The sequence below is a fragment of the Thalassophryne amazonica genome, chromosome 11, assembly GCF_902500255.1.
Source record: "Thalassophryne amazonica chromosome 11, fThaAma1.1, whole genome shotgun sequence".
In the NCBI taxonomy this organism is placed as follows: domain Eukaryota; kingdom Metazoa; phylum Chordata; class Actinopteri; order Batrachoidiformes; family Batrachoididae; genus Thalassophryne; species Thalassophryne amazonica.
The window spans coordinates 84433849-84461117 of NC_047113.1; the positions used below are offsets into that span (position 1 = coordinate 84433849).

At 40.4% G+C, this 27269-nt stretch overlaps 1 protein-coding gene across 4 annotated transcripts in view; it reads left to right on the forward strand.

Moving 5' to 3' along the window:
• glra1 (glycine receptor, alpha 1) overlaps positions 1 to 27269 on the forward strand; it is a 338979-nt gene that overhangs the window by 84407 nt on the left and 227303 nt on the right. For 3 of the 4 annotated variants that reach the window (XM_034182305.1, XM_034182307.1, XM_034182308.1), the window contains exon 2: positions 21385 to 21509. In XM_034182305.1, coding sequence (XP_034038196.1) covers positions 21385 to 21509 — 125 coding nt within the window. Of the gene's footprint in view, positions 1 to 21384; positions 21510 to 21769; positions 21782 to 27269 lie in introns of all 4 variants that reach the window. The other variant, XM_034182306.1, reaches the window with a different exon arrangement.

Here is a 27269-nt window from a genome sequence, read left to right on the forward strand (position 1 = left end):
TTTTTAGTAGGAATTTTGGGAGTCTTGGTACAAATCCTTGTTATAGGTTGGTAATGCGCATGTTTAATATCATTTGAGTTGGGCTCATTTTACCAGAGTTATAGCCCTTGATTAACAAATCTAGACTACATCAGTTTTATGAGTGGGTGCCTGCATTCTGAAATCAACTTTCACATTTTTAGTAGGAATTTTGGGAATCTTGGTACAAATCCTTGTTATAGGTTGGTAATGCGCATGTTTAATATCATTTGAGTTGGGCTCATTTTACCAGAGTTATAGCCCTTGATTAACAAAGCTAGACTCCATCAGTTTCATGAGTGGGTGCCTGCATTTTGAAATCAGCTCCTGTCACATTTTTAGGAGGAATGTCATATAACTTGGTACAAATCCTTGTTATAGATTGATAATACGCTATTTTAATATCATTCGAGTTGGGCTCATTTTACCAGAGTTATGGCCCTTGATTAACAATCTAGACTCCATCAGTTTCATGAGTGGGTGCCTGCATTCTGAAATCAGTTCCTGTCACATTTTTAGGAGGAATGTCATATAACTTGGTACAAATCCTTGTTATAAGTTGATAATACGCTATTTTAATATAATTCGAGTTGGGCTCATTTTACCAGAGTTATGGCCCTTGATTAACAAATCTAGACTCCATCAATTTTGTGAGTGGGTGCCTGCATTCTGAAATCAACACCTGTCACATTTTTGGGAGGAATGTCATATAACTTGATATAAATCCTTGTTATAGGTTGATAATACTCTATTTTAATATTATTCAAGTTGGGCTCATTTTACCAGAATTATGGCCCTTGATTAACAAATCTAGACTCCATTAGTTTCATGAGTGGGTGCCTGCACTCTGAAATCAATTCCTCTCACATGTTTAGATAGAATTTCATGTAACTTGGTAAAAATTCTTGTTATAGGTTGGTAATATTGATTCTCCCCTATTTCAGATATTGTGTTGAAGTATAGGGAAATAATTGTAAATGTTCAACAAACCCATTATTTTTACTGCAAAAAAGGGCACTGCGGATCATTTACAAAGTTGGCCTCTACTCACAATCTTTTCATTCAGTCCAAATTATTTAAATTTCATGACCTGGTAAAATATTATATAGTAATTATGTTATTCAAAGCTTTTAATAATCAACTACCTAAAAACGTGCAAAAAATGTTTTACTCGTAAAGAAAACATTTATGATTTGAGAGGGTATGGAAATTTTATATTACCTAATGTTCAAACTATTCATAAAAGTTTGTGTGTGACAGTACGTGGGGTTAAAATGTGGAATGCTCTGGATTTACAGCAGAAACTATGCCAAAATATTCACAAATTTAAGTTCTTACATAAAGATGCTATTTAGTCAGAATATAGAGAGAGTAGAGTTTAGATGTATTGTTGTATTGTACCTTTCAGTATTAGTTTTGTGTTTGGTACTTGATTCCTTGTTGTGAAAGTGTCGTGACACGGACCCACAACAGGGGGCGTTAATGAACGGACAATGGATAGCCAAAAGTAACAATTTAATGTTGTGAATCGCACAACGACGTACAGACAATAACAATATGGTGGACTGTCAATCATACACCAGGTGATGTGTGGGCAGGCTCGACGATAGAAGACGCCTGGCGAGAGAAGAGCCGGATCCCCACACAGCTTCCACCACCAACGGAGCTGAAGAACACCAGAGCTGCCAAGCCCTGCGCCCCAGGTGGCCGCTGTCTTCAGCAGTCAGACCCGGTACTGCTGGCAGAGAACAGAGACAGTCCTGATGAGTGTGAGTTCGCACACTCAGTAATCCCACAGTCAGTGTTTAGTTAGGAGGGAGCACCTCCACCTCCAATCACACACTCGTGCAGCTCCTGTTTAACCACTTATCTGGTTTGGGGTGTGAGGCGAAGCCGTCGCTGATCACACCAAACGCCAATTCCACAGATAAGGACACACCACAGGAAAACGGCTGCAAAGAAGTTCAGATTATTACTCAATGTTTTGAGTCAGCAGAGAAAATTACCTGAATGGTAGCTGATTTCTCGGCGGGGAGGTGGAGTTGCAGTCCAGCCTTTATGGTGGTGGTGATGAGTAGTGGATGAGTGACAGCTGGTACGGATGATGTGTGACAGCTGTCACTCCTGGTCGCTCCGACGCCCTCTCGTGCTTGAAGCCCGCACTTCAAGCAGGGCGCCATCTTGTGGTGGTGGGCCAGCAGTACCTCCTCTTCGGCGGCCCACACAACATTCCTAACCATTTTGGTATGTGTTACGTTTCACCATTGTATGGTAATCTCTATATGTGTTAGTGATTTATATTTTGAATGGGAATGGAATTGTTCTTTGTTTTTGCTTTTTGTTTTGCCTTTCAATTGCACTGATAATGAAGCTGAAAAAAATTTCAGCTGTGTTATAATGGAAGATAGGGGTGGGATTTAATAAATTTTCTTCTTCCCACTCCTTTTCGAGCTAAACGTGTGTATTGACTGTACATATGTATTGGATACATGTATTTTACCAGAGTTATAGCCCTTGATTAAACCTACACACTACCAGTTTCATGAGTCAGTGCCTGCATTCTGAACTCAACTCCTCACATATTTAGGATTAATTTCCTGAAAATTGATACAACTCCTTGAGATGTTATCAAATTGTAGCAAGCAGCATTTGCCAGGGGGGATATTGTGCTCTCAGAGTACTCTGGTTTTATTTAGTTGTCTGTTCACACTCGCTCCATAATTCCCATTTTCTCCCAGCGGACTGTGATTCCAATCAGCAGTTTCCTGGTTAAGTGACGACGACGACAGTTCTCCATGTTTATGAATTTCTAATTCCATCATTCATCATGCAGCATGTTTTGAGAGTAACCGTATTGAACGTCATGGTTCACGGTTTTACATTTAGCAGGAGTGATCAACTGCATCGTGCATCACTTTAATGTGTGACAGATTAAAGTTTCCTCCCTGCACTAATCAGGAGTTCAGACTTTTACTTCTGTGCTGCTCTCTCAGACATGTTTCACAGAGGTCATGAAAGGTCAGTTAATGTTGCTCTGTGATCACAACGTTGGACTTAGAAAAGTCTAAAAATGAGCACTTCCTGGTGGATTAAATCTTCAGACTCGTGTCTGAACAAATCTTGTGTGTTTGTGAATGAGCCCACAACTGCAAAGTGAAAATATTACTGCACCAAAATGAATTATTCCTGGAGAGCACAGATGATAACGTCCACATCATGCTCTCAGGCGATGCAGAATAAAACATGGATGTCGGAGCGAAAACGTCCTTTAGGCTTTGAGTCCAATTATCACATGTACATATAAATCACATTTCCCTCTGAGGGCTGAATGTTCAGAGCCGCAGAATGAATGAGTGTGACTGCAGTCAGATAAAATTTAAATAATTAGCTGATGATTACCAGATCTTCAGCTCTTTAATCTGTGCCAATTTTTAAAATTGTTTTCTGACATATTTACATAAAAAAAAAATCATCTTTTTCAAATTCGTTTAAAACCTGGCTAATTACAAACCGCAACACATGTCCACGTTCCACTGCATCGTCACTTCTTCTTTACATTTTCACTTTCTTTGCGTGTAATTTGCCCAAAAACTCAGAGACGGTGCCAAGTTTCTGCTGGGGACAGACGAGGGCTGTCCCTGGGTGCAAGATTATTGCTTCATATGCATCACATTTTACCCCCCCTTTAGCGCTCACCCTCAAACAAGACTGCGCTGCCCGACTGCCTCTTTCACAGCCCACCTGCAGTACCTTCACAGCCCATCAGGGGGCCGCTGCCGTCTGACAGAATAAAAATAATGCAGTGCTAAAATACCCTCGGCTATATGAGCACTGTCTTCTTTATAATTTGCAGTTGTTTAATTGATATCCCACTGCTCAACAAAAATATAAACGCAACACTTCTGGTTTTGCTCCCATTTTGTATGAGATGAACTGAAAGATATAAAACTTTTTCCACATACACACTATCACCATTTCCCTCAAATATTGTTCACAAACCAGTCTAAATCTGTGATAGTGAGCACTTCTCCTTTGCTGAGATAATCCATCCCACCTCACAGGTGTGCCATATCAAGATGCTGATTAGACACCATGATTAGTGCACAGGTGTGCCTTAGACTGCCCACAATAAAAGGCCACTCTGAAAGGTGCAGTTTTGTTTTATTGGGGGGGATACCAGTCAGTATCTGGTGTGACCACCATTTGCCTCATGCAGTGCAACACATCTCCTTCGCATAGAGTTGATCAGGTTGTCAATTGTGGCCTGTGGAATGTTGGTCCACTCCTCTTCAATGGCTGTGCGAAGTTGCTGGATATTGGCAGGAACTGGTACACGCTGTCGTATACGCCGGTCCAGAGCAACCCAAACATGCTCAATGGGTGACATGTCCGGTGAGTATGCTGGCCATGGAAGAACTGGGACATTTTCAGCTTCCAAGAATTGTGTACAGATCCTTGCAACATGGGGCCATGCATTATCCTGCTGCAACATGAGGTGATGTTCTTGGATGTATGGCACAACAATGGGCCTCAGGATCTCGTCACGGTATCTCTGTGCATTCAAAATGCCATCAATAAAATGCACCTGTGTTCTTCGTCCATAACAGATGCCTGCCCATACCATAACCCCACTGCCACCATGGGCCACTCGATCCACAACATTGACATCTGAAAACCGCTCACCCACACGACGCCACACACGCTGTCTGCCATCTGCCCTGAACAGTGTGAACCGGGATTCATCCGTGAAGAGAACACCTCTCCAACGTGCCAAACGCCAGCGAATGTGAGCATTTGCCCACTCAAGTCTGTTACGACGAAGAACTGGAGTCAGGTCGAGACCCCGATGAGGACGACGAGCATGCAGATGAGCTTCCCTGAGACGGTTTCTGACAGTTTGTGCAGAAATTCTTTGGTTATGCAAACCAATTGTTTCAGCAGCTGTCCGAGTGGCTGGTCTCAGACGATCTTGGAGGTGAACATGCTGGATGTGGAGGTCCTGGGCTGGTGTGGTTACACGTGGTCTGCGGTTGTGAGGCTGGTTGGATGTACTGCCAAATTCTTTGAAACGCCTTTGGAGACGGCTTATGGTGGAGAAATGAACATTCAATACACGAGCAACAGCTCTGGTTCACATTCCTGCTGTCAGCATGCCAATTGCACGCTCCCTCAAATCTTGCGACATCTGTGGCATTGTGCTGTGTGATAAAACTGCACCTTTCAGAGTGGCCTTTCATTGTGGGCAGTCTAAGGCACACCTGTGCACTAATCATGGTGTCTAATCAGCATCTTGATATGGCACACCTGTGAGGTGGGATGGATTATCTCAGCAAAGGAGAAGTGCTCACTATCACAGATTTCGACTGGTTTGTGAACAATATTTGAGGGAAATGGTGATATTGTGTATGTGGAAAAAGTTTTAGATCTTTGAGTTCATCTCATACAAAATGGGAGCAAAACCAAAAGTGTTGCGTTTATATTTTTGTTGAGTATATATAAAATTAAGATCTTATTTTCTTATGTACAATTGTTCAGGCTCAGTCAAGCTAACGTCCACAAAATGTCCTGTAAATCACTTCAGAGGCGTTTTCAGGTTACAAAACCAGTGTTTTCAGTAGGGATGTCCCGATCCGATCACATGATTGGAACTCGGGCCCGATCACGTGGTTTCAGACTTGATCGAAACCGGTTATTGCATCCCGATCAGTTATCTGATATAGATTTTATCCTCATTATTTTGATCAGCACTATTTCAAGCTCATTATTGCAGATTAATGGGCCTTTCACGCGTCGGAAACATCAGAGGCATCAAGAATCGGTCTAAAAAGCATTATTTTCAATGAGACGCGTTGCTTTTTAGATGCATCAGAAGCGTTGCGTCAAAGCTTAGCTAAAGTGATGCTTCTGACCGGAGTGCGCATTGCCGCTTGTCGGCAGGCTGATACGGTCAAAGTTCAATCCAATCTTTTTTTTTTTTTATTGAACAAATGAAAAAACATAATTTCAACCCAATCCAACTTTTGATGCTTGAAGCTGTGATGTAGCTTTGCGCTGTCCAATAGGAACAACGCATCAGGCCAAAACACTACAAAACAGATCGGTGCAGAAACCACTGATCTGTACAAAACGGATCGGTGCAGAAACCACTGATCTGTACAAAACAGAAACGTGTCACAGGACTGCTCATTTATAGAGCAGTTTTCTGAAGAAAAATCATGGGAAATGTTTTTTGTTGTTGTTTGTTACCTCAACATTTCTGATTACTGTTTAAAAAAAAGTTTAGAACACTTGTAATTAAAATAGCTAAATCAATAAATGGTTCTTTAGAAACCTTTCATCTGTAAATTAAAACCACCTGTTATTTCAGATTAGATAATTTCTTGTTTAACATAAGGAACCTTGGACATTTATTTTTAGACAAATAAAATAACATGGAAATTTGTACATTTTTTAAGTCTGGTAGATTATTACGTGTTTGTTCATGCTACCTCAAGGAGAAGTGCACTGTTTAAGTGATAAATAATAAAATAAGGTGATTAAAATGAAAATATTATATATTTAGCATTTGTTCATTGTTCATTCAGTTTTTTAACGTATCAGATCGGGACTCGGTATCGGCAGATACTCAAAATCAGATGACTCGGAATCGGATCGGGGCCAAAAAAACCTGATTGGAACATCCCTATTTTTCAGTTTTAGAAGTGTTTAATTCTTGCTAGTTTTTACATAATATATGAGAAACATGTTATAATTACACACAAACAAAACAGAGTTAGCAGCTACCTCGGCCAGCCAGTAATGTCACCACACTAACGCCTACAAAATGTCTTGTAAATCACTTCAGAGGTATTATCTGGTTACAAAAACAGCATTTTCAGTTTTAGAAGTGATTATTTCTCACTAGCTTTTATGTAATATATGAGAAACAAAGTGGTTTTAGAGCGCCACAGAGAGACCAGCCAGTGACATCACAGCGCTACTCTACTCTGATATTCTGTCACTCTGTCACTCAAAAAAAAAAAAAAAAAAAATGTATTTGCATGATTCATAGCATAAAAATATGAAAGAGAATGTGACTTTGTAACCTCTTAAAATAGGTCAAGGTTAGCCATCTTTGAACTTGTCCAAACTCTGTGTCCCAAGAATGTTCCCTGTAAATTTGAAGACCCTGGCAGTAATAGGACTGGAGTTATGCTGAGCACAGAGAGACAGATGGACAGACAGATAGACACAAAGCCTTGGCAGTGCAGTCATTCTGATACACAGTTAACTGAGTCAGAAAAATGAAGTCAGAAGAAGGAGCTGCTTCTGAGAAAATAAAAAATCTGTTTATATGGTCAGGTTTGATTTTTTTGCTCGAAAGCGCGGTTGGAAATTGGGTGCTCCAATTTATCCAACTTGACTTTTTAAGAACTACCAACTACCAGTGAAGGTCAGTGGGAGTCACTGTACAATCGTAGTCAGTAAGTTAGAGTTAGAGTCCACTTCCCATGCCGGAGACTCTTTGTGTCTCGAGGGGACGGAGCTTGAAGAGTCTAAAACACAACGCAGAGCAAGCTGCCACAAAAAGTGATTTAATCTATTAGTGTGTGATACCGTCACGAAAATGGAACACATCACAGAATTATTTTGTGATGTTATCATGAAATTTTGGGTGACATGGGGAGGATATGGTTTGGGTTAGGGTTAAAAATAGTGACCGAAACTAGACCGTATCACAAAAACGTGATGCATTTCGTGACATATCCCAAAAATAAAATAAAATAAATAAATAAATAAATGACGTGAGACTGGGCTAGAACTCCAATCATGGCATCATCCATGCTAACCCACTGTGGAAACAGTAATTTTACAAATGCCATTGTATGTAAAATAAATAAATAAATAAACAGCTGTATTAATATATCAGTTTGTTTCTTGTGAAGATGACAACAGAGAGAGCTAGACTATATTTCTGCATGCTTCCATACTGTTTTCTGAGTTCATCAAGTGAATGTGTGCTGCACAGAAATTTCCAATCTTGGGTTTTCTGATTTTTCCTGTCATTATAAATGCAGCATAAGTGTCACCTCTGGACCGTCTGCACTTCAGTGTTTGCTTTCAGCTCTAATGTCCTGAAACACACAGCTGCATCAACACAACCTTGTGTGGATGAATATTGCCTTCTTTTAAACTCACTATATGTTAGGTTGAATTTCTTGCTGTTGGTAGTTTGAATCCCTGACACGTGTTGCTCACTCTGTCGCACACTGTGTTCATAATTCCAGTCGAACCCATAACTTGCTGCAGTTTAATGAACTGGGTTGGAACAGATGATTATTTATAGATCACACTGCTTTTCGCATGCAGCATGAAATGACGCAACCAAACACAATTTGCACTCCAGGTGACCGTTGGAGCGGATTCACACCAACTCGGCACTTTTTTAAATTTTATTTATTTTCTGCTGTCTTTTCAAACTGAAACAATTATTTCTTTAAAATGTTCACCTGCACAAATTCCTGCTGCCAGTGGAGACCAGCTTCTGCATTTCATTTCATAAGAAAGACTTTCGTTTGTTTTCTTCTGCTGAGGATACAGTGCATCCAGAAAGTTTTTACAGCGCTTCAGTTTTTCCACATTTTGTTATGTTGCAACTTTGAATGAAATTTTCTTTTGTCCTCAAAATTCTACCCACAACACCCCATAATGACAACATTAAAAAACAGTTTTTTTTTTTGTTTTTTGTTCTTTTTTACTTTTGCAAATCTATCAAAAATAAGAAATCCCAAGTATTCATAGCCTTTGCTCAATACTTTGTTGATGCACCTTTGGCAGCAATTACAGTCTCAAGTCTTCTTGAAGATGATGCCACAAGCTTGGTGCACCTATCTTTGGGCAGTTTTTTTCCATTTCTTTTTGCTGCAGCACGTCTCAAGCATCATCAGGTTGGATAGGGAGCGTCAGTGCACAGCCATTTTCAGATCTCTCTAGAGATGTTCATTTGGATAACTGACGTGACTGTAGGTGTGCTGAAAGGAGATAGAAAAAAGGACAAGCTTCATGTGTCACTGGGAATTCTTAAAAACTGTTTAGCAACATACCAAAGTCCGGTCAAGACTGCTAAAGCACAGTTTCTTTCCAACATTGTTTCTAATAACAGTCATAGGCCTCGGGTCCTTTTTACTGTTTTAAATCATATTGTTCATCCTGCTGAGTCTCCCTGCACTGTGTTGTCAGATGTACTGTGTGTAAATTTTTTTAACTTTTTTGTGCACAAAATATCTGATATTAGAGCATCAACTGACTCTCCTTCTAATGTTGTTTTATTGTTCAACAATTTGTGTTCAGCAACTTTGAATGAATTTGACCCTGTATCACTTGCAGAACTGAGCACTGTAGTGCAACATTTGAAACCGTCTGATTATCCATTAGATGGCATCCCTTCCAAGCTTCTTAAAAATGTGTTTGACACTGTTGGGTCTCACCTGCTGAAGGTATTAAATGTTTCTTTGTCTTCTTGTTGTGTTCCGGCTGCCTTCAAGCATGCTGTTGTGCAGCCTCTCCTCAAGAAGCATAATCTTGACCCTACAATTTTGTTTAATTATAGGCCCATATCAAAGCTGTCTTTTTTGTCTAAAATTCTTGAAAAACTTGTCTATGTTCGACTGCAGGCTTACCTTGATGATAACGGCGTTTTAGAAAAATTCCAGTCTGGCTTCAAGGCATTGCACAGCATGGAAACTGCCCTTTTAAAAGGTTTTAATGAGCTCCATTTAACAGTTGACTCAGACCACTCTGCAGTAATTGTGCTTTTAGACTTGTCTGCTGCCTTTGATACAGTCAACCATCAAATTTTAATTTCTCACCTTGAACAGTTTGTGGGTATCAAAGGCATAGCCCTACATTGGTTCAAGTCTTATTTGGAAAACAGGATCTTTTCTGGATATCTGGGGCCTTCGTCTGGTTCAGCTCTTCTGACCTGAGTTCCCCAGGGTTCGGTCCTGGGCCTGGTTTTGTTCTCTTTGTACATTTTGCCTCTCGGTAATATTTTAAAAAAATACAGTATCACCTTACACTGTTTTGCAGAGGAACTGCAGATTTATCTACCCCTCAAATCAGGCAGTACAGGGTCATTCCATGTCAATTCAGTGAGGGCCTCACGCACTTTGTCTCAGATTTTCTTCAAATTGTAATCACATATTCCCAGACTATTCAGAGCAACAAATCTGAAGTTTGACGCCTGTAGGCCAAGTAGTTTCTGAGATATGGCCAAGTTAGTGTGCATGGGTCTGCCGTTTTTTAGGCAAAAATTATGGCCGTCATTTCTGGAGCCATGTTCAAGGTAGAATATCTCAGCAAGTAATGTACTTAGAAGCCTGAAATTTTCTGTGGCAGTTTTCATGGACACCCAGACTTGGACTATAGTCAAACAACAGACATTGGGCCTCATGTGTCAACGTTGCGTACGGGGATATTTGAGCGTATATGGGGTGTACGCCAAAGTGGCTGCGCCACTTGGCATTTATCAATGTGGTTGCTGGCGTATGCTGCGCTGAAAATATACACCAGGTCGAGAGGTGGTGTAAATTATACACCAAAATGAACCAGCGCTGGAATCCAGATAGAAATGAAGATGATCAACATGATAAACAGTGCCATTATATAAATCAATGCATATGTTACATAAATAACACCTTCCTGATCATACTACATAATAATCAATACAAATCCCGCTTTTGCGGGATTGCTGGTCTATCGAGCACGATCCGTGGCCACAGCGCTGACAGCAAAGAAAGTGCTGCTCACCTTTTTCTCCAGACGTCGAGCCTGGAGCCAGAGCAGCGTTGAGCTTAACTTTATGTGGTGTGATCATTTTAGACAATCAAATTGATAATAACAACTGTACTCATAACTGAGTTTGTCACACGGAAACGGACACCTGCTGCAGCGAGGTGTGAGTGGAGAAGTTACGGCGCCAGGACGCAGAGGTCCGATCTGTGACATACTGGCGAGTCACTATTATTAATTTCTTATGTGTCCGACCTCGTTGATCGTTAAAATTAAATTCGTTAGTTCTAAATGCCATCATAATTATTTATAGGAATACGTTCTATTTTTGTTTCTCAAACAAATGTTTGGGCCTGAAAACAGTTGTTCCTACTAAGGTTTGAACTTTGACAGTGTTTACACACAAGAGAAAAGTGAGAAAATGTTCATGCCTGATTGTGAAAGTGTATAAAGTGGTTTTACAGGGGTTTTACAGCTTTAAAATGTCTATAATAATTGTAAAAAATAATGCTGACTACGTCGCGTTTTCGCGTATTTTGGGCTATTTTTAGGACGTAACTCCCGCGATAAACGAGGGACCACTGTAACACTTTATTGATTATACTACAAAACAATTTGTTATGTGTCGGATGCAGCCCGGAGAACCGACCAGCGTTTGAAGGACCCAGTATAAAATAAGCAGAGCACGGTACAAAGGATAACAGAGTTTAATAAACATAACAGTGATGTGAAAAAATACAAACAAATAAGTGCGCGGTCTGGCGTGGCGGATTTGCGGTGCACTCCCAGCAGCACAAAACGGTCCGGAGCCAGAACCAGTTCGGACCCAAGGACCCCGCCGACACCCCCCAGGTGGCCGCGACAAACCGAGTCTGTGAAAGAAGAAATCATCATGTGAGTCCACACTCTACACACAGGTGTACAAACAGCAAACACTTCCTGGCTTAATTACTAATCAGCTTCCCACCCTGCAGGCATAGAACACCCTGTTCACAAAACTCCACAGCAGTGGAAGCTGATTAAACGACTACATACAGCTCAATATAATAAGGTGTGAGGGACACCACATTTACTGACTGTATAAATGTTAGTCACAAAATCTAACGTACCTCAGGAAGTGTGCTGACGAGCGTGAGACCTCACCCCCTCCTCTTTCACAGACCATGCATCAAACCTGGACGTTCTCTGCATCCACTGATGATGAGATGGCTCGCGAGACGACGATCTCACCCGTCTGGTCACAAGGTCGAGTCTCTGGCAAATACACACTGTGTACTCCAGTCTTAAATGCCACCATGTTCCAATCCATGTAGATGCACCACAGCTGTGAGTCCTGATGAGCCGCAGGTGATCAGCCTCAGGTGATCAGGGTGAGGTCCTGATAAACTCAGCTACACAGCCACTCAGTCCCAAATGCAAGCCACCTGGAAGGAAAAACAAAAGACAGGACAGAAAACAGAAACAAAAGGCAGCCAGGCCCCCCCAGCCACACAACACAATTGATACGACGGCCACTTTTGGCGCTCTATTGGCACGCGTTGTGATTGGTGGAGTTCTTTTTCTGTGCCGTCTTCCTGGCTTCCATGTCGTAAAATGAGGGTTTGTCTGAAGCGGAGTCTGAATATTTATGGGCGTGTTTATTATAATTACGATCGTTTCCACCCGCTGCATTTATCAAGGTCACGTCAGGCGTACGCCGGAAATGGGCAGGTGCGCACTGCTTGATACATGTCATGTCAGCTTTGGTGTATTTCAAGTTTACGCCGTAAATTTACGCCACTAGTGCGCAACATTGATACATGAGGCCCATTGACACTAAACTGTGAAGTTTATGTATGTATGTCTGTGTATGCTAGGATATAAGCCTAGTAACCATGGAAACCTTGGGGAATCCCCCTGGCAGATCTATGTGCAAGCATTCTGGGGTGTGCCATGAATCATATGAATGCAGTGTGTGCACACAATTAAAATGAAATTGTCGTTTCTGCACTAGAAATACATTCGCGAGTGCACAAATTAGCCATAATTGGATGCTTAAATTAACCAGGAAGGAGTTTCATAAAGAAGGCCATATTTATAACACATAAAGTATATATCAATACCTTCAAAATAGAATCAGTTTGAAGAGTTTTATTTACTGCCTACGAGCTTTTCTTCTAATAAAATTTGACCACAAAATGTTTTTTTTCAGATTTCAGAGGTTTCTCCCACAATAACTGTTTACCACAGACATGCCAAATTTACATTCACATTCATAGCCAGTATAGCTGGCATTAAGGAACCAAGAAATGGAGAAGCTTCTTTGAGTGTAATGGTATGCTTCATTGTCTCAAACATAGATGCTTGCAATAGTCAGTGTAATGACTATAGTCCAAGTCTGTGTGTCCATGACAACTGCCACAGAAAATTTCAGGCCTCTAAGTCCATTATTTGCTGAGATATTCTACCTTGAACATGGCTCCAGAAATGACGGCCATAATTTTTTCCTAAAAAATGGCAGACCCCATTCACACATTGGCCATATCTTAGAAACTACTTGGCCTACAGGCCTCAAACCTCAGTTTGGTTGTTCTGAATAGTCTGGGAATATTTGATTAAAATTTAAACAAAATCTGAGACATCTGAATACTCTGGGAATATTTGATTAAAATTTAAAGAAAATCTGAGACATCTGAATAGTCTGGGAATATTTGATTAAAATTTAAAGAAAATCTGAGACAAAGTGCATGAGGCCCCTCAAATATTCGTTGAATTGACATGGAATGACCCTACAGTGATTTTGCTGGCTTGTCTGCAGGATGTGAAGAATTGGCTGACTCCATTTTTTAAAAAATTGAATGAAGACAAAACCGTTGTTGTGTTTGGCCATCCCAATTCCCCATCATCCGCTGACTGTGTTCTTGGCTCCTTGGCACCTTTCTCACAATCTGGTAAAAAACCCTGGAGTTCTAATGGACAGCTCATTTAAGTTGGACAAACAAATCAATTCTGTGGTTAAAGCTAGCTTTTTTCAACTGTGAGTCCTAAGTAAGGTGAAACCTTACCTCCCCCACAAGGATTTTGAGCATGTTGTCCACACATTTATCACGTCATGACTTGATTACTGCAACTCGCTGTACTGCGGAGTAGACCAATCCTCCCTTAGCCGCTTACAGCTCGTGCAGAATTCTGCTGCTCCCTTGCTGACGGGCACCAGACGAAGTGAACACATCACGCTTGCACTGGCTTCCAGTCAACTATCGCATTGATTTTAAAATTTTGCTCATTGTATTTAAATGCCTGAATGGTTTGGCTCCACCTTATCTATCTGAGCTGTTGTCCTCTTATGCTCCTTGAAGGATGATGAGGTCCACCAATCAGCTGCTTCTCAACGTGCCAAGAACACGTTTGAAACCAGAGGAGACAGGGCTTTCTCTGTCGCTGCTCCTAAGCTGTGGAACAGCCTTCCTTACAATATTAGATCTGCGTCTTCTTTAAATGTTTTTAAATCACCATTAAAGACACATCTCTTTGCCATAGCCTTCAATACCTAAACAGAGTTGCACTTTTGTATTATTTTTTTTATTGTATTTATTAGTGCTTGTATTTTGTATTCTTGTATTTTTATACCCTTTTATTCTGTATCTGTGAAGCACTTTGAACATCTTTGGTTGTTGTAAATGTGCTATATAAATAAATCTGACTTTGGATGCAGGTCTGGGATCTGGCTGGACCACTCAAGGACGTTAACAGAGTTGTCCTAAAGCCACTCCTTTGATATCTTGGCTGTGTGTGTAGGGTCATTGTCCTGCTGAAAGATGAACCGTCGCCCCAGTCTGAGGTCAAGAGCGCTCTGGAGCAGGTTTTCATCCAGGATGTCTCTGTACATTGCTGCATTCATCTTTCCCTCAATCCTGATTAGTCTCCCAGTTCCTGCCACTGAAAAACATCCCCACAGCATGATGCTGCCACCACCATGCTTCACTGTAGGGATGGTGCCTGGTTTCCTCCACACATGACGCCAAAGAGTTCAATCTTTGTCTCATCAGACCAGAGTATTTTGTTTCTCCTGGTCTGAGAGTCCTTCAGGTGCCTTTTGTCAAACTCAAGGTGGGCTGCCATGTGCCTTTTATTATGGAGTGGCTTCCGTCTGGCCAATCTACCATACATGGCCTGATTTGTGGATTGCTGCAGAGATGGTTGTTCTTCTGGAAGGTTCTTGTCTCTCCACAGAGGAATGCTGGAGCTCTGACAGAGTGACCATCACGTTCTTAGTCACCTCCCTGACTAAGGCCCTTCTCCCCCGATCTCTCAGTTTAGATGGGCGGCCAGCTCTAGGAAGAGTCCTGGTGGATCAAAATGTCTTACATTTAGGGATGATGGAGGCCACTGTGCTCATTGGGACCTTCAAAGCAGCAGAAATGTTTCTGTACCCTTCCCCAGATTTGTGCCTCCAGAAATCCTGTCTCAGTGGTCTACAGACGATTTCTTTGACTTCATGCTTGGTTTGTGCTCTGACTGTCAACTGTGGGACCTTATATGTAGACAGGTGTGTGTCTTTCCAAATCATGTCCAATCAACTGAATTTACCCCAGGTGGACTTCAACTAAGCTGTAGAAACATCTCAAGGATGATCAGTGGAAACAGAAGCCACCTGCACTCAATTTTGAGCTTCATGGGAAAGGCTGTGAATACTTACCTACGTGATTTCTCAGATTGTTTTTTTTTTGTTTTGTTTTTTGTTTTTTATTGCAAAAATCTCGTAACATTTTTTTCATGTTGTCATTATGGGGTATTGTGTGTAGAATTTTGAGGAAAAATGATTTTCATCCATTTTTGAATAATGCTGTAACATAAAATGTGAAAAAAGTGAAGTCTCGTGAATATTTTCTGGATGCACTGTATATGCAAGACTTATAGTTTTGTTGCCAGGGTTTCCCCATGACATCACTGGGTATTCCCTTGTTGCATTACTCCTTACAGGGAACAGTTGGGGCTGTAATTGAAAACAGTATCATCTACAAAACCAGGTGTAGGCTCAAAACTGTGATAGTTCTCTCTCATCATAACTTTGTGTGTTCATTTTAATCAAAGTACAGTTTTTGTTAATGTCCAAGTTGGAAAATAAACACAATTTAAATCTCAGTGTTGGTTTCCATAAAATATGATTGTACACTCTCTAAATCTCAACAGCTGTTTTTATTCTGCTATTAAATAAGAAAAATATAACAATTTGTTGTTGTCACTCCAGTACAGTTGGTGGAAACAGAAATCATTTTAAATCATTTTAAAGCACACTGATAATTCTTTTTAAACCAGAGTTTGATGCAAATTCACAGGTTTGTCTGAAAACTTGCTACTAAGCTCATTGCAACTCCTGTAATTTACGAGTAGCCTGTTGTGTGTTGGGGGGTGTGGCTGGATGTTTTGGTGTTCTTTTCTTTTCTTTGCTCTTCAGGTGGCATGGAAACTGATTTGTCTGTGGAGAAGCTGCTGGCTGAAGAGTCCTCACCCTCATCGACATCATGTGTAGCACCTGTGCTTGGTGCTCACATGCAACCTTAAAGACTTTCAGCTGAAGCAGATAATTGGATGGCGTTCTGCATTTAAGTCATGTGTGATTCAAGCAGAACTGCCGGGAACTCGACCTTGTGATGTCCGTTTGTGAGACGCTGAGGACCGCGCCTGGGTTTGACACATCGAGCCCGTGAAGCAGGGAAGGGTGAGGACACTTGCTGTCAGCACACATTAAAGGTGATTGAGTGTTCGACTAATTGTTGATAGTAACTTGGTGTTTTGTTACACAGTATACTGGAATTGTGATGAGAATTGTGCAGTTTGCTTCTCACTGCTGTGGCGTGCAGGATAAGTGATCCTCCACTTGTTGTGAGAAGCTGCTCATTTGCATAAAGTTAAAAAATACAGACCTGAATGTGTTGCTGATAGCGTGTGTCTTTTGAAAGATATTGTTGTAACTGCTGACTTACCTCACCTCTTCTTTGCTTCACAGAGAGTCAGTTTGTCGTGTCCACCTGGGGGGTGTTTGTCTGGTGGTAGTGGGTCCAGGAACGCCGGGCTTATATCCTTTTGGGCGCTTAAGAGCGTGCCAACAGTCACTCCACCAGAAGGACGTTCTTTTAGTTTTGTACACATTATTATGCACAGGTGAAAAATAAATTGTTTCTGTTGTTGGAACCGCTTTCTGGTTATTTTTAGCGCTGGGTTCTGTCTGACGCAGGTCCGCTCCTCAACTCGCGTCGACACATAACATAGCCTATACTATTAATATTTTGTGTCACTGATGGAAAATCAACTTTATTCTTTATTTTAAAAAATCCACTCAGGAACATAACTCACGACCAATGTCCAGATTTTGTATTCTTGCAAAAGTTGTGGAATCTTATTTGACACAATATTTTATTCCATTGAAACCATTAGTTGAATAATATTGAAATTTTCTCTGTGACTCTTACTAAAATGCAAGATGACAGGTGTTAACGTGGCTTGTGTTTTCAGATTTTCAAAGCAGGAATGTGTACAAATAGTATACAGTGGTCCCTCATTTATCGCTGGAGTTACGTTCTAAAAATAACCCGCAATAGGCGAAATCCGCAAAGTAGTCAGCGTTATTTTTTACAATTATTATAGACGTTTTAAGGCTGTAAAACCCCTCACTACACACTTTATACACTTTTCTCAAACAGGCATTAACATTTTCTCACTTTTCTCTCGTGTGTAAACACTCTCAAAGTTCAAACCTTAGTAGAAAAATAAGACCAACCTATTTTCAGATCCTCTATTTTCAGATCACAGATCCTCTGATTGTGCCTCTGCGTCCTGGTGCCGCTTCGCTGTCGCGTCTTTTTCCGCTGAGTGACACCTCGGTGCAGGTGTCTTTTTCCGAGTGAAGAACACAGTTATGGGTGGTTGTTGGCACTCTTTTTTCTTCTGGGCGAGAAGATTCTTATAAACAGACACACAGAACACAATGCGCGTGCTCTCCCTTCGTGGTGCCGCGACCAGCCTGCTTGATGAGGACGCAGAACACAATAAAAAAAAAATTAAAAAAACATGCAAAATTGGATTTAAAAAATCCGTGAAATGCGAGGCCGCGAAAGGTGAACTGCGTTATAGCGAGGGACCACTGTATATGGAGGACGGCGGTGTGATGTCATTGTTGTGTGGTTGTCATGGCAACAGCAGCGCCATTTCCCAGTTGGTGAATGTGTGCATTTCACACATGCTTTTACATAGTTGGGGAGTCAGCAAATTTCAACAGAAATGAAGAGTTTTCACTTGTAAAATGAGCTACCAGGATAATTTTGGTGGTGAGGAGTTAGCAAACAGCGTGACATCACAGTGACGTTACTGTTGTTTTCTCATAGTAAGAGAGTTTGTATTTGTTAGTGAGTTTCTAAGGCAACTGGGCTTCAAACATGCTCCAGCAGACGGCCCAAAGAAGCGAACACGTGGACATTTAGAACCGGGCCGGAAGAGCAGCAGGAGCAAGTCAAGCAGAGAGGGAGCGTCTCATCGGTTGGCCTGTGGGTGGCGTGAAGGAGGTCGTTGCTCCAGCAGGAGCAGAGATGCGCAGCCGGTAACAGACAGCAACAAAGGAAAAGAGCTGCAGCATTTGGAGGAATGGTGTTTAATCAGTCAAGTCTCACAAAAACAATGCACGAAGTTTATTATTTTTTTTATTGTTATTCTTTTTCCTTTTCGTGAGGGACCATAACTTCAGTTTACAAATCAGCGAATAGAACTGTCTTGGGCCACACCAATGGAAAAAGGCACGTTAATGAGAAACAAATAACAACTGTATGGCGTGAAACAGTGGAGGCTTCTTGTTTCTTCCCCGCAACAACAGAGAAGAGTTCTAGTTTGCAACTTTAATAGTTAACAGGAAGGTGAGTCACAACTGACATCTTTAAATGGAGGTTGATGAATAAATTGTGGACCCGCTTCCTGTGATCAGAAATCTGTCTATTACCGATTAGGCTAGTCTGAATGAAAGCTTGAAATCTAAGTTGTACTGGTCAAACGTGCACTGTGCTACCTTTGTTTTAGAGAGCATTCAATCCATGAAATGTGACTGGAAGTATATTGTCAATTGCTTTAGGCCCTAATTTTTTTATTTTTATTTTATAGACTTAGACTTAGACAACTTTATTCATCCCACCAGGGGCAATTAATTTCAGCAGCCTGCATACCGGCACATCACAAAAAAAAAAAAAAAAATACTACATCCACTTTTTTATGGATGTAGAGCCAGTGACACAGCTCCAGTATCACTCAAACTGCTACAAAACACACAGAGGAGTTTGCTGTGTTTTCACTCACTAAAAAATGGAGACCGCTTTGCTATGTAGGTCGCTAATGACCAGTGGTGGGCACAGCTAACCAAAAAATTTGCTTCGATAATGGATAATCAGCTAGCTGAAAAGTTATCTTTTATAAAGTTAAACCGATGACTAGCACCAGCATAATGGGCATCAGGACCTGTATAGGAATTAACCATATCTGTAACCTAAACCTTACTACTCGAAAATTGCACTTAATGGGAAATACTAAAAAGGTTTTCTTGAAACCAATCTCCTCAGCAGGTGACTTTAATGCCCTTAAACATGAAGTCCCAATCATCTGTGAAATTGTCTGCTGAGGTCATCAGTAGCAAGGAAACGCTGCACCTTCTGGGCCCTCCATGACCACCCCTGATCTAGCTGGATGTCTTTGCTTCAATTTGGCAAATACCCAATCAGTAGGCAGTCTTGTGGATAGTTTAAACTTAGAGCTCAAAACTACACTCGACATGATTGCGCCACCTTTGTTAAAACCACGCTCCCCGCAAAACACAGTCACCTTGGTTCAATGATTACTTGCGTGACCTCAAGCATAAGGCTAGAGGTCAACAGCAGAAATGGTGTAGTTCAAAATTAGAAGTATTCCACCATGCATGGCGTGATGCTATCTTAGACTATAAGCATGCATTACTGGCTACAAAGTGGACCTATTACTCTGATTTGATCAACAGAAACAAGCATAACTCAAAGTTCTTGTTCGACACGGTGGCAACACTTATTCATGGACAACCACCTGTAGTTTGCTCTCCTTTTACAGCACAAGATTTTCTGGATTACTTTGAGAAGAAAATATAAGACATTAGGTTAAACATATCCCAGCATGCATTAACCCAGCCACTACACCCTGCTATTGAGGTGGGCGTCATTACTGAGGTATTACCTAGATTTACAGAATTTGATAGTATCTCACGAGGTATGCTGGCAAAACCACATTACACATTGACCACATTACACCCATTATGGCATCTCTTCACTGGCTTCCTGTCCCAGTGAGATCAGATTTTAAGGTTCTGCTACTAGTCAATAAAATTATTGATGGTCTAGCACCTCCCTACCTAATGACCTAATTAAACCTTACATACCGGCCCGGGCTTTGCGTTCTGAGGGTACAGGACTACTTTGTGTCCCTAGGGTGAATAAGAAGTCTGTGGGTCATAGAGCTTTCTGTTATCGTACCCCTGTTCTGTGGAATGATCTTCCTGCATCAGTAAAACAGTCAGATTCTGTCGAGACTTTCAAGTCCAGACTTAAGATGCACTTATTTTCCCTTTCATATGGCTAGCATACTGGCACCGTATAGTTTTACGCTTTTTACTCTTTTAATAAATTTTATTAGTAAACGGAGCGGGCCGCGGCCTCAACTTTGCCTAAAATCTGGGTGTTTTAGTGAAGCTTAGGGCTAGTCACCTTAGTATTTCTTCTGTTTTTCTTGTTGTTTAATGCTGGCAAATTATACTGTATTTCTTGTCTTTCTGATGCTTGATTCTGTTTTTTTTTTCTCTCTGTTTAAGCTGTGGCTCTATCCAGAGATGGGTGTGGTATTTGTGCTGGAGTCCATCCTGTCCTGTACAAACAACAGCATTCCTGTATATTCTTTTTGTGAATTGTTCTATAATTTATGTCTGTAGCATGGCACAAGCAGAGGGTCACCCCTTTGAGTCTGGTCTGCTTGTTTCTTCCTCAGAGGGAGTTTTTCCTTACCACTGCTGCTCTGGGGGTTAGTAAGGTTAGACCTTACTTGTGTGAAGTGCCTTGAGGCAACTCTGTTGTGATTTGGTGCTATATAAATGAAAATAAATTGCAATTGAAAATTGATGTGATCCTTCATGAGTCTGATCTGCAGCACTATAGACACTTTTACTTCTAAAAGGTCAGTTGGATATGTCGGTGGAAACATAGATGACTGGAGCTCATTTGCACAACTTGTTGATAAGACCCAACAATTTACCCAAACTGTCATCCTACCATCCAGGAAGCACCAGATATTTGTTTCAAGGGTTTAGCTTGTGTAGAATCATTTTCTATCTTCTTCTTACACGGGTAGTTTGGGGGTTTATGTTAAAACATCCTGTGACTGTATATGAAGGAACTTGCTGCTGTAGGCAACATTGCCTGGAATAGGTTTCCTTTGACATTTGTGATGTAGATCATGGGTAACATGGGATCTTAAGACATAGGAGAGTCACTGAACGCATTCATGACACTGCTTACAGTGTTACATATCTTCTTAACTTTCCCTTACCTTTGTGTCTTCCAGCTTGGCAGCATCAAAGGAAGCCGCAGCGAGAAAAGCCACCTCCCCAATGCCACCGTCCGAGTTCCTCGACAAACTCATGGGCAAAGTCTCAGGTTACGATGCCAGAATCCGACCAAATTTTAAAGGTAGGAGCTGCCACCATGACTCAGTCAGATAAAATGGGAATGTAGCTAAATGCTGTTTTCCCCCTGCCTTCTGTGCTTTTTATTACCTTCTCTAAATGTTATTTTTGAAGGTTTAGCCAAGATTTTCGTCAGTAGAGGTTTGTGTTCATTTACAAACAAAAGTTTCGTAAATGTTGCTAATATTAACTTCAAGCCACCAGAAAGTGTTTAACCATCTCAGTGTGTTTGATAATCTGATCTCTTTTGTTTGCCCTTTGCAGTATACAACAAAGGTAAATCTGCTTGTTAATCAACATGCTAACGGGAATGAGGCTGTTTTTGTTTTTGTTTTGGTTCGTTCAAGAAAACCCTCCCTTTTTTCTTTAAACTACTCTGCGTCTGCACTTTTAGTCCTAAACTGACAGTAGACTAGTAGGCCCTTGAAGATATTTTGGTATTTTAGTCGTCTTGGTGCTAGTTGGCTACATTCCTTGGTATCCACGCCGTAACCTGAGTGCTTGTTTTGGTGGACAAGGTAATGTGCCTCTCCGAAGCTGCTGCTGCTGCTGCTGCTGCTAAATCGGTTTTCTTGGTGGGATGATATAATATTTAGTGAGCTCTGCCTGAATGGATCCCCCATAAAGACACATGTCAGAGGTTTCTATGTCCCATTTTTTAACATCAGAACACCGACTGGATGTTCTTAAGTGGGGCAAGTCTCCATCTTCATTTATGTTTCTAAATAATGCAACAAGAACACATAGATTATCAAAAATAATTCAGAATTAATCAGACAGAAATACCAGAGACAAAAACTGGACCAGATTTCCTTTTTTTTCTTCCTTAGCAGAACTTAATTTAACTACTTAGCAGAGAAACGTTTTTGATTTGTGTCATTTGTGTGAGTGGACTTTACAAAGCATGTGTACCTGCGGGAAGTTAAACTGTATGTCTGTCCATAGAGCAGAGACATTTACGATCTGCAGATTCCTTTCTACTTTAATTACTTAGTGTTTTTTAATGTATTTCATATAGTTTATTGTTCGAAATACAAAGCAACACTATCTCCCAATCTCAATTCTCTTTTGTACCCCTTCCCCTTGGCCCTACCCCTACACCTACGCCTACCCCTTTAAAACAAGGGGTAAGGCGAAGGGGTATGCCTTTAGCCCTATGAATTGAGACACCCCTTCACCTTAGGAGAAAAAAAAAACTGCCCGTGTCAAACTGCCGCCTTCACTGTTTGTTAACATGGCAACCGAAACGTAACTTGTGGCAGTAGCCTGTTTGCTCTTTTTATTTTCTTGCCTTTCTGCATAAATGCAAAGAAATAGAAGTCGCAGATTTCTTCGACGCATCGCAATCATGTCATGTCAATTAATTTAATTAATTTGTCATTTATAATAATAATAATTAATAGTATTAATAATTTATTAATTAGTAATTCATTAATGTTAATAATACTGCTAACAATTAATCAATAATAGTAATAATTAATATTGTTTGATTAATCATTAATTGATTGATTAGTAATTAATTAATTACTAATTAAAATAAATAAACACTTGAAATAAATCAGTCTGTGTGCAATGAATGTATACATTATACAAGTTTCACTTCTTGATTGGAATTACTGAAATAAATCAACTTTTTCCTGATATTCTAATTATATGACCAGCACCTGTATGTATGTTATAGGCTGCATCAAGTTCTGTTAACCTTGTATTTCTTTTTCAAATTCTCCCATTTTTTGCATCCAGCCCTATTTCCTTTAGAAACTTCCTTGACAAAAATAATAGTGGTCTATTAGGATGTCAGGTTATGTGTTACACATATACATATATGTGTGTGTATATGTTCCAAAATTCCCTTTGGTGAAACTTCTCCTCATTTTCTGCCTGAAATTTTATTAGAAGACGAGTGTGCTCAGGGCTCCCTATTTGTTTACAAAATACACACGTGTTACAGACCTTGAAATCCAACAGCAGGGGTCGCAATTATCCAAAGATTTATGAACATACAAATTAACGTGCTTATAAGGGGTGGTGGCCAAGTGGTTAATGCACTTGGTTTCAGTTCAGAAGGTTCTGGGTTCAAGTCCCACCCCTGCCACATTTCTCCATGTAATGTGGAGTTGCGTCAGGAAGGGCATCCGGCGTAAAACTTGTGCCAATTCAACATGCAGATCCACCTTGGATTTGCTGTGGCGACCCCAAGTGCAAACAAGGGAGCAGCTGAAGGGACTTACTATCCTTTATCATGATTTTCTCCATTGTGAGATATAAAAGTGTCTTATCGTAGCATTCGTGTGTATGCGCATTATAACGCCTCAGCGCACGAGCGAAGTTACGATATTCTTCAGAATGACATATACGCAACATGCATCCAGCAGCATACACGTTGCTGTCATAGGCAACTGCCTGTAAAGTTTTTTGGCAAGTTAGAACTTTCTAAACAGTGTAATTTATAATTAAAGCTGTTTCATTTGTGCAACTCTTCCGGCGCCATGTTTGTTTCTGTGGAGACAGCGGTAAGCTCCTCCTACCCCTCTAAAAGCAGTGTGCATCCAGATTAACTCCATTTGAAGGGGTTTGTAGCCCTCCGCCTACCTCTCTGCCTCGCTCCAAAAAGAGAATTGAGACACCCCTCTGTCTCTCGTGCCCGTGCAAAACAGAGGGTAAGGGGTACAGGGAAGGGCCGAAGGGATAGAATTGAGATTCAGCCTATAAGTCTCTTTCAAAATATAATTTTGGAAAAAGTCTTTCTGAAGACCTAATATTCAAAAAAAGAAAGAATATGTTGGAGTTTGAAAATAATGCTAATAACAGCATGTTTTATGAGCAGTTCCTCATTTTTTTTCAACCACATACTGACACCCTGCCACTTTTAGTAACACACAGTAACCCTTTTTTGACTCAGCATTATTAAGACATCTTTTTGAGCTGACCATCTTGTAACATTACATTTTGTCACACCATATTTCAGGGCTGCTTGAAACTTGTTTGATGACTCAGTTGCATTTATAAACAAGTTTAGAGTTTTCATCATAATTTGCACACTTTCCATGTTTATATAGCTTTTTTCTTTTTCTTTTTTTAGTGGCAGAAAATCACTGTAGTGGTTTTGTGGAGTATTTTGTCTCCCAGCATTTCTGTTTTTAAAGAAGTGTTGCTTGTGGTTTTGTTTCTATAACAACAATAAACAGGTAGCAACAATCTTACAATGTGCATGGTGATTAAAAAAAAAACACACAAGACTTACCGGCAACATTTAGACACCATCTAGTTGCTTCCATTGAAGGTTGGTATTTGGCACCGCCTAATGTTGCAAATGTATTGACATATAAAAATGTAGACCTGGAATATAGCATGACCCCACACATGTATTTCCAAGAAAAAAAAACTTATTTTTGAAACAATGCAGGTTGAATTCTGTTTATATACAGTGTGATATTTGACATTTTGTACTCTGCCATGTAAGGAACCAGTTACACTTCTTATGATTGCAACAAATGATTGTTATATTTTGTTCATTTCAGTGTAGCTCACTATAAATGCATCCATGTGGTTTTATGTGGCTGCATTTACAGTAAGCTAAAATATTCACTTGTGTGGATATTCAGTGCTGAGTCTGGTGAAATGCAATTTGGTGCCCACAGTCAATCACAAGCCATTTTAATGGATCTGAGCTTCAGTTTGTGTGAGGAAACTGTGTCTAAATTGGAGGCAGCTATCATATTAGCCATGTCACACAGTCCAGTTTTATAGAGTACTACTCTGTGGCTGTGTAAGTGGTCCAGAATCAGAAAAATTTATTGTCTGTCAAAACAGAAAATCATCTTTGGCTTGGCTCAACACACAACAAAATCCAGACAATGGACTAAAAGGATACACTCCTAGAAAGCAAATGAAAATGGCTGGTGCAAGACTGAAAAAAAATTATAAAATACATAAAATGCTATTTGTGTGCAAATTGGCCTCATGCTTATGTAATAATAATAGTGATGGAGAAATCATACAGTTAATATAATTTTTTTTTAATGGTAGTGGAAATAAAAGTTACGGTTTGTGTTTTTCTTGGAGAAGGGAATGTTATAGCAATAGATAGATGTTGTGGAATGTTGTTGTGTAGATGATGAGACAACTAAAGATACCACACATGCGTTACCCCCAAATTAAACCTGATCCTCAATGGGGATCTTGGTAACGGGGGGAAAAAAAAATCCCTCAGTGTTTTTTTTCAATGTAGGAAGAAACCTCGTGTAGACCAGTGGGGTGACCATCTGCTATGGACATACGAACAAAAACAAAAAGCACAGCACCAAATTGAAAGAACACGCAGTGATAAAATGTTGCAGCTAAACAACCCTTCAGTTATCACAATGGCTGTATAATTGAATAAACAGCAACAAGCTGTAGATCAGAGTACCAATAAAATAGACAGGGTCACTCAGTTTTTCTATTGATGTCAGATTAGTCATTGAGTTAGGACAATTCCCCCAACTCTGGTGAACATCCAAAATCTACCCAAGATGTACCAGCATCCAACAACGCCAGTCCCTGTGTGTTGATACAAGTTAACACCCCTTTATACACAACCATGAGTTTATCCTACGGCTATTCAAAATCAGACAATTCAAACTAAATACCAGCTGAGAGAGAGAGAAAGAGAGAGACTACATAGAGACACAGCAGGATTCACTCTGCCAGAATAAATAAGACCTGGGACAGCAATGATGCAATATTTGAGGGTAGAAAGCTACCCCAATATCCTGGTAGCTACTATGGCAGAGTTGTCTGTCTACTTGCTAACTTTTCAAGCCATTCATCTGACCAATCAAGGCTGATTCAGGGATCAGAAGTACAAAAGGCAAAGTTCTATTTGGAATCCCACACCGATAGAAGATGAACCCCCACGGCTGGAGCTCTGAAAGTCATTCATTCAGTCATTGAAATCCAGTATAAATGTTAATCATATAATGTTGCTGACATGATGTCACAGTGATTGTCTACAGATCATTTTTCTGTCTATTGTATTGTAGGCGTGTGCCACTCGTGAAAAATAGCCACTGGGTCTGTTACAGTGGTCAACATGATTTTTCTTGCATGTTTTTCAACAGATTTTGGGTCATTTGGGGGCAGTGAATTTGAATCTGGTGTTAGTTTTTGCCAATCACATCACATTTTTGAGATATGAAAACATATTTCTCGTATCAGACACTGAAGCCAAAGCTGCCGTTTCACACACCTTTTCAGCACCATAGACGATATTACAGCTCTTGTTCACATTTTTTGAACCTGGTTTAAAAACTATGCTTTTGAAGCTAATTTTTTGCAGGATTAGTAGCATCAAACTCATGAGTGAATGAGCAACTTTTGTATAATCCATCAATACGAAACATGCAGATTGCAAAAAAAAAAAAAAAAAAAGTCATATGATGGAAGAAATCTGAGCTCAGATTTGGATTCAGCACCCCAAAATGACCCTAAATCAGTTCACAAAGTCCATGCAAGAATTACTTGTACTTTTTTGTTTGGACCAGTGTTATCTGGAGGGTCATAGCATATGTGATGCAACAGACATGCCTGGGTCACATCCCTCTAGTTGGAGGGCTGCAAGGATTCTGTTAACATTGATGGTGTAATGAATATCAACAGCTCAATGCCGCTGTGACACGAGTGTGATACGAGTGTGACACGAATGTGATGCTTGCATGACACTTGCATGACGTGTCCTCCAGGTATTAACTCTAAATCAAATAGGCAATTTTTATTTGAGGCA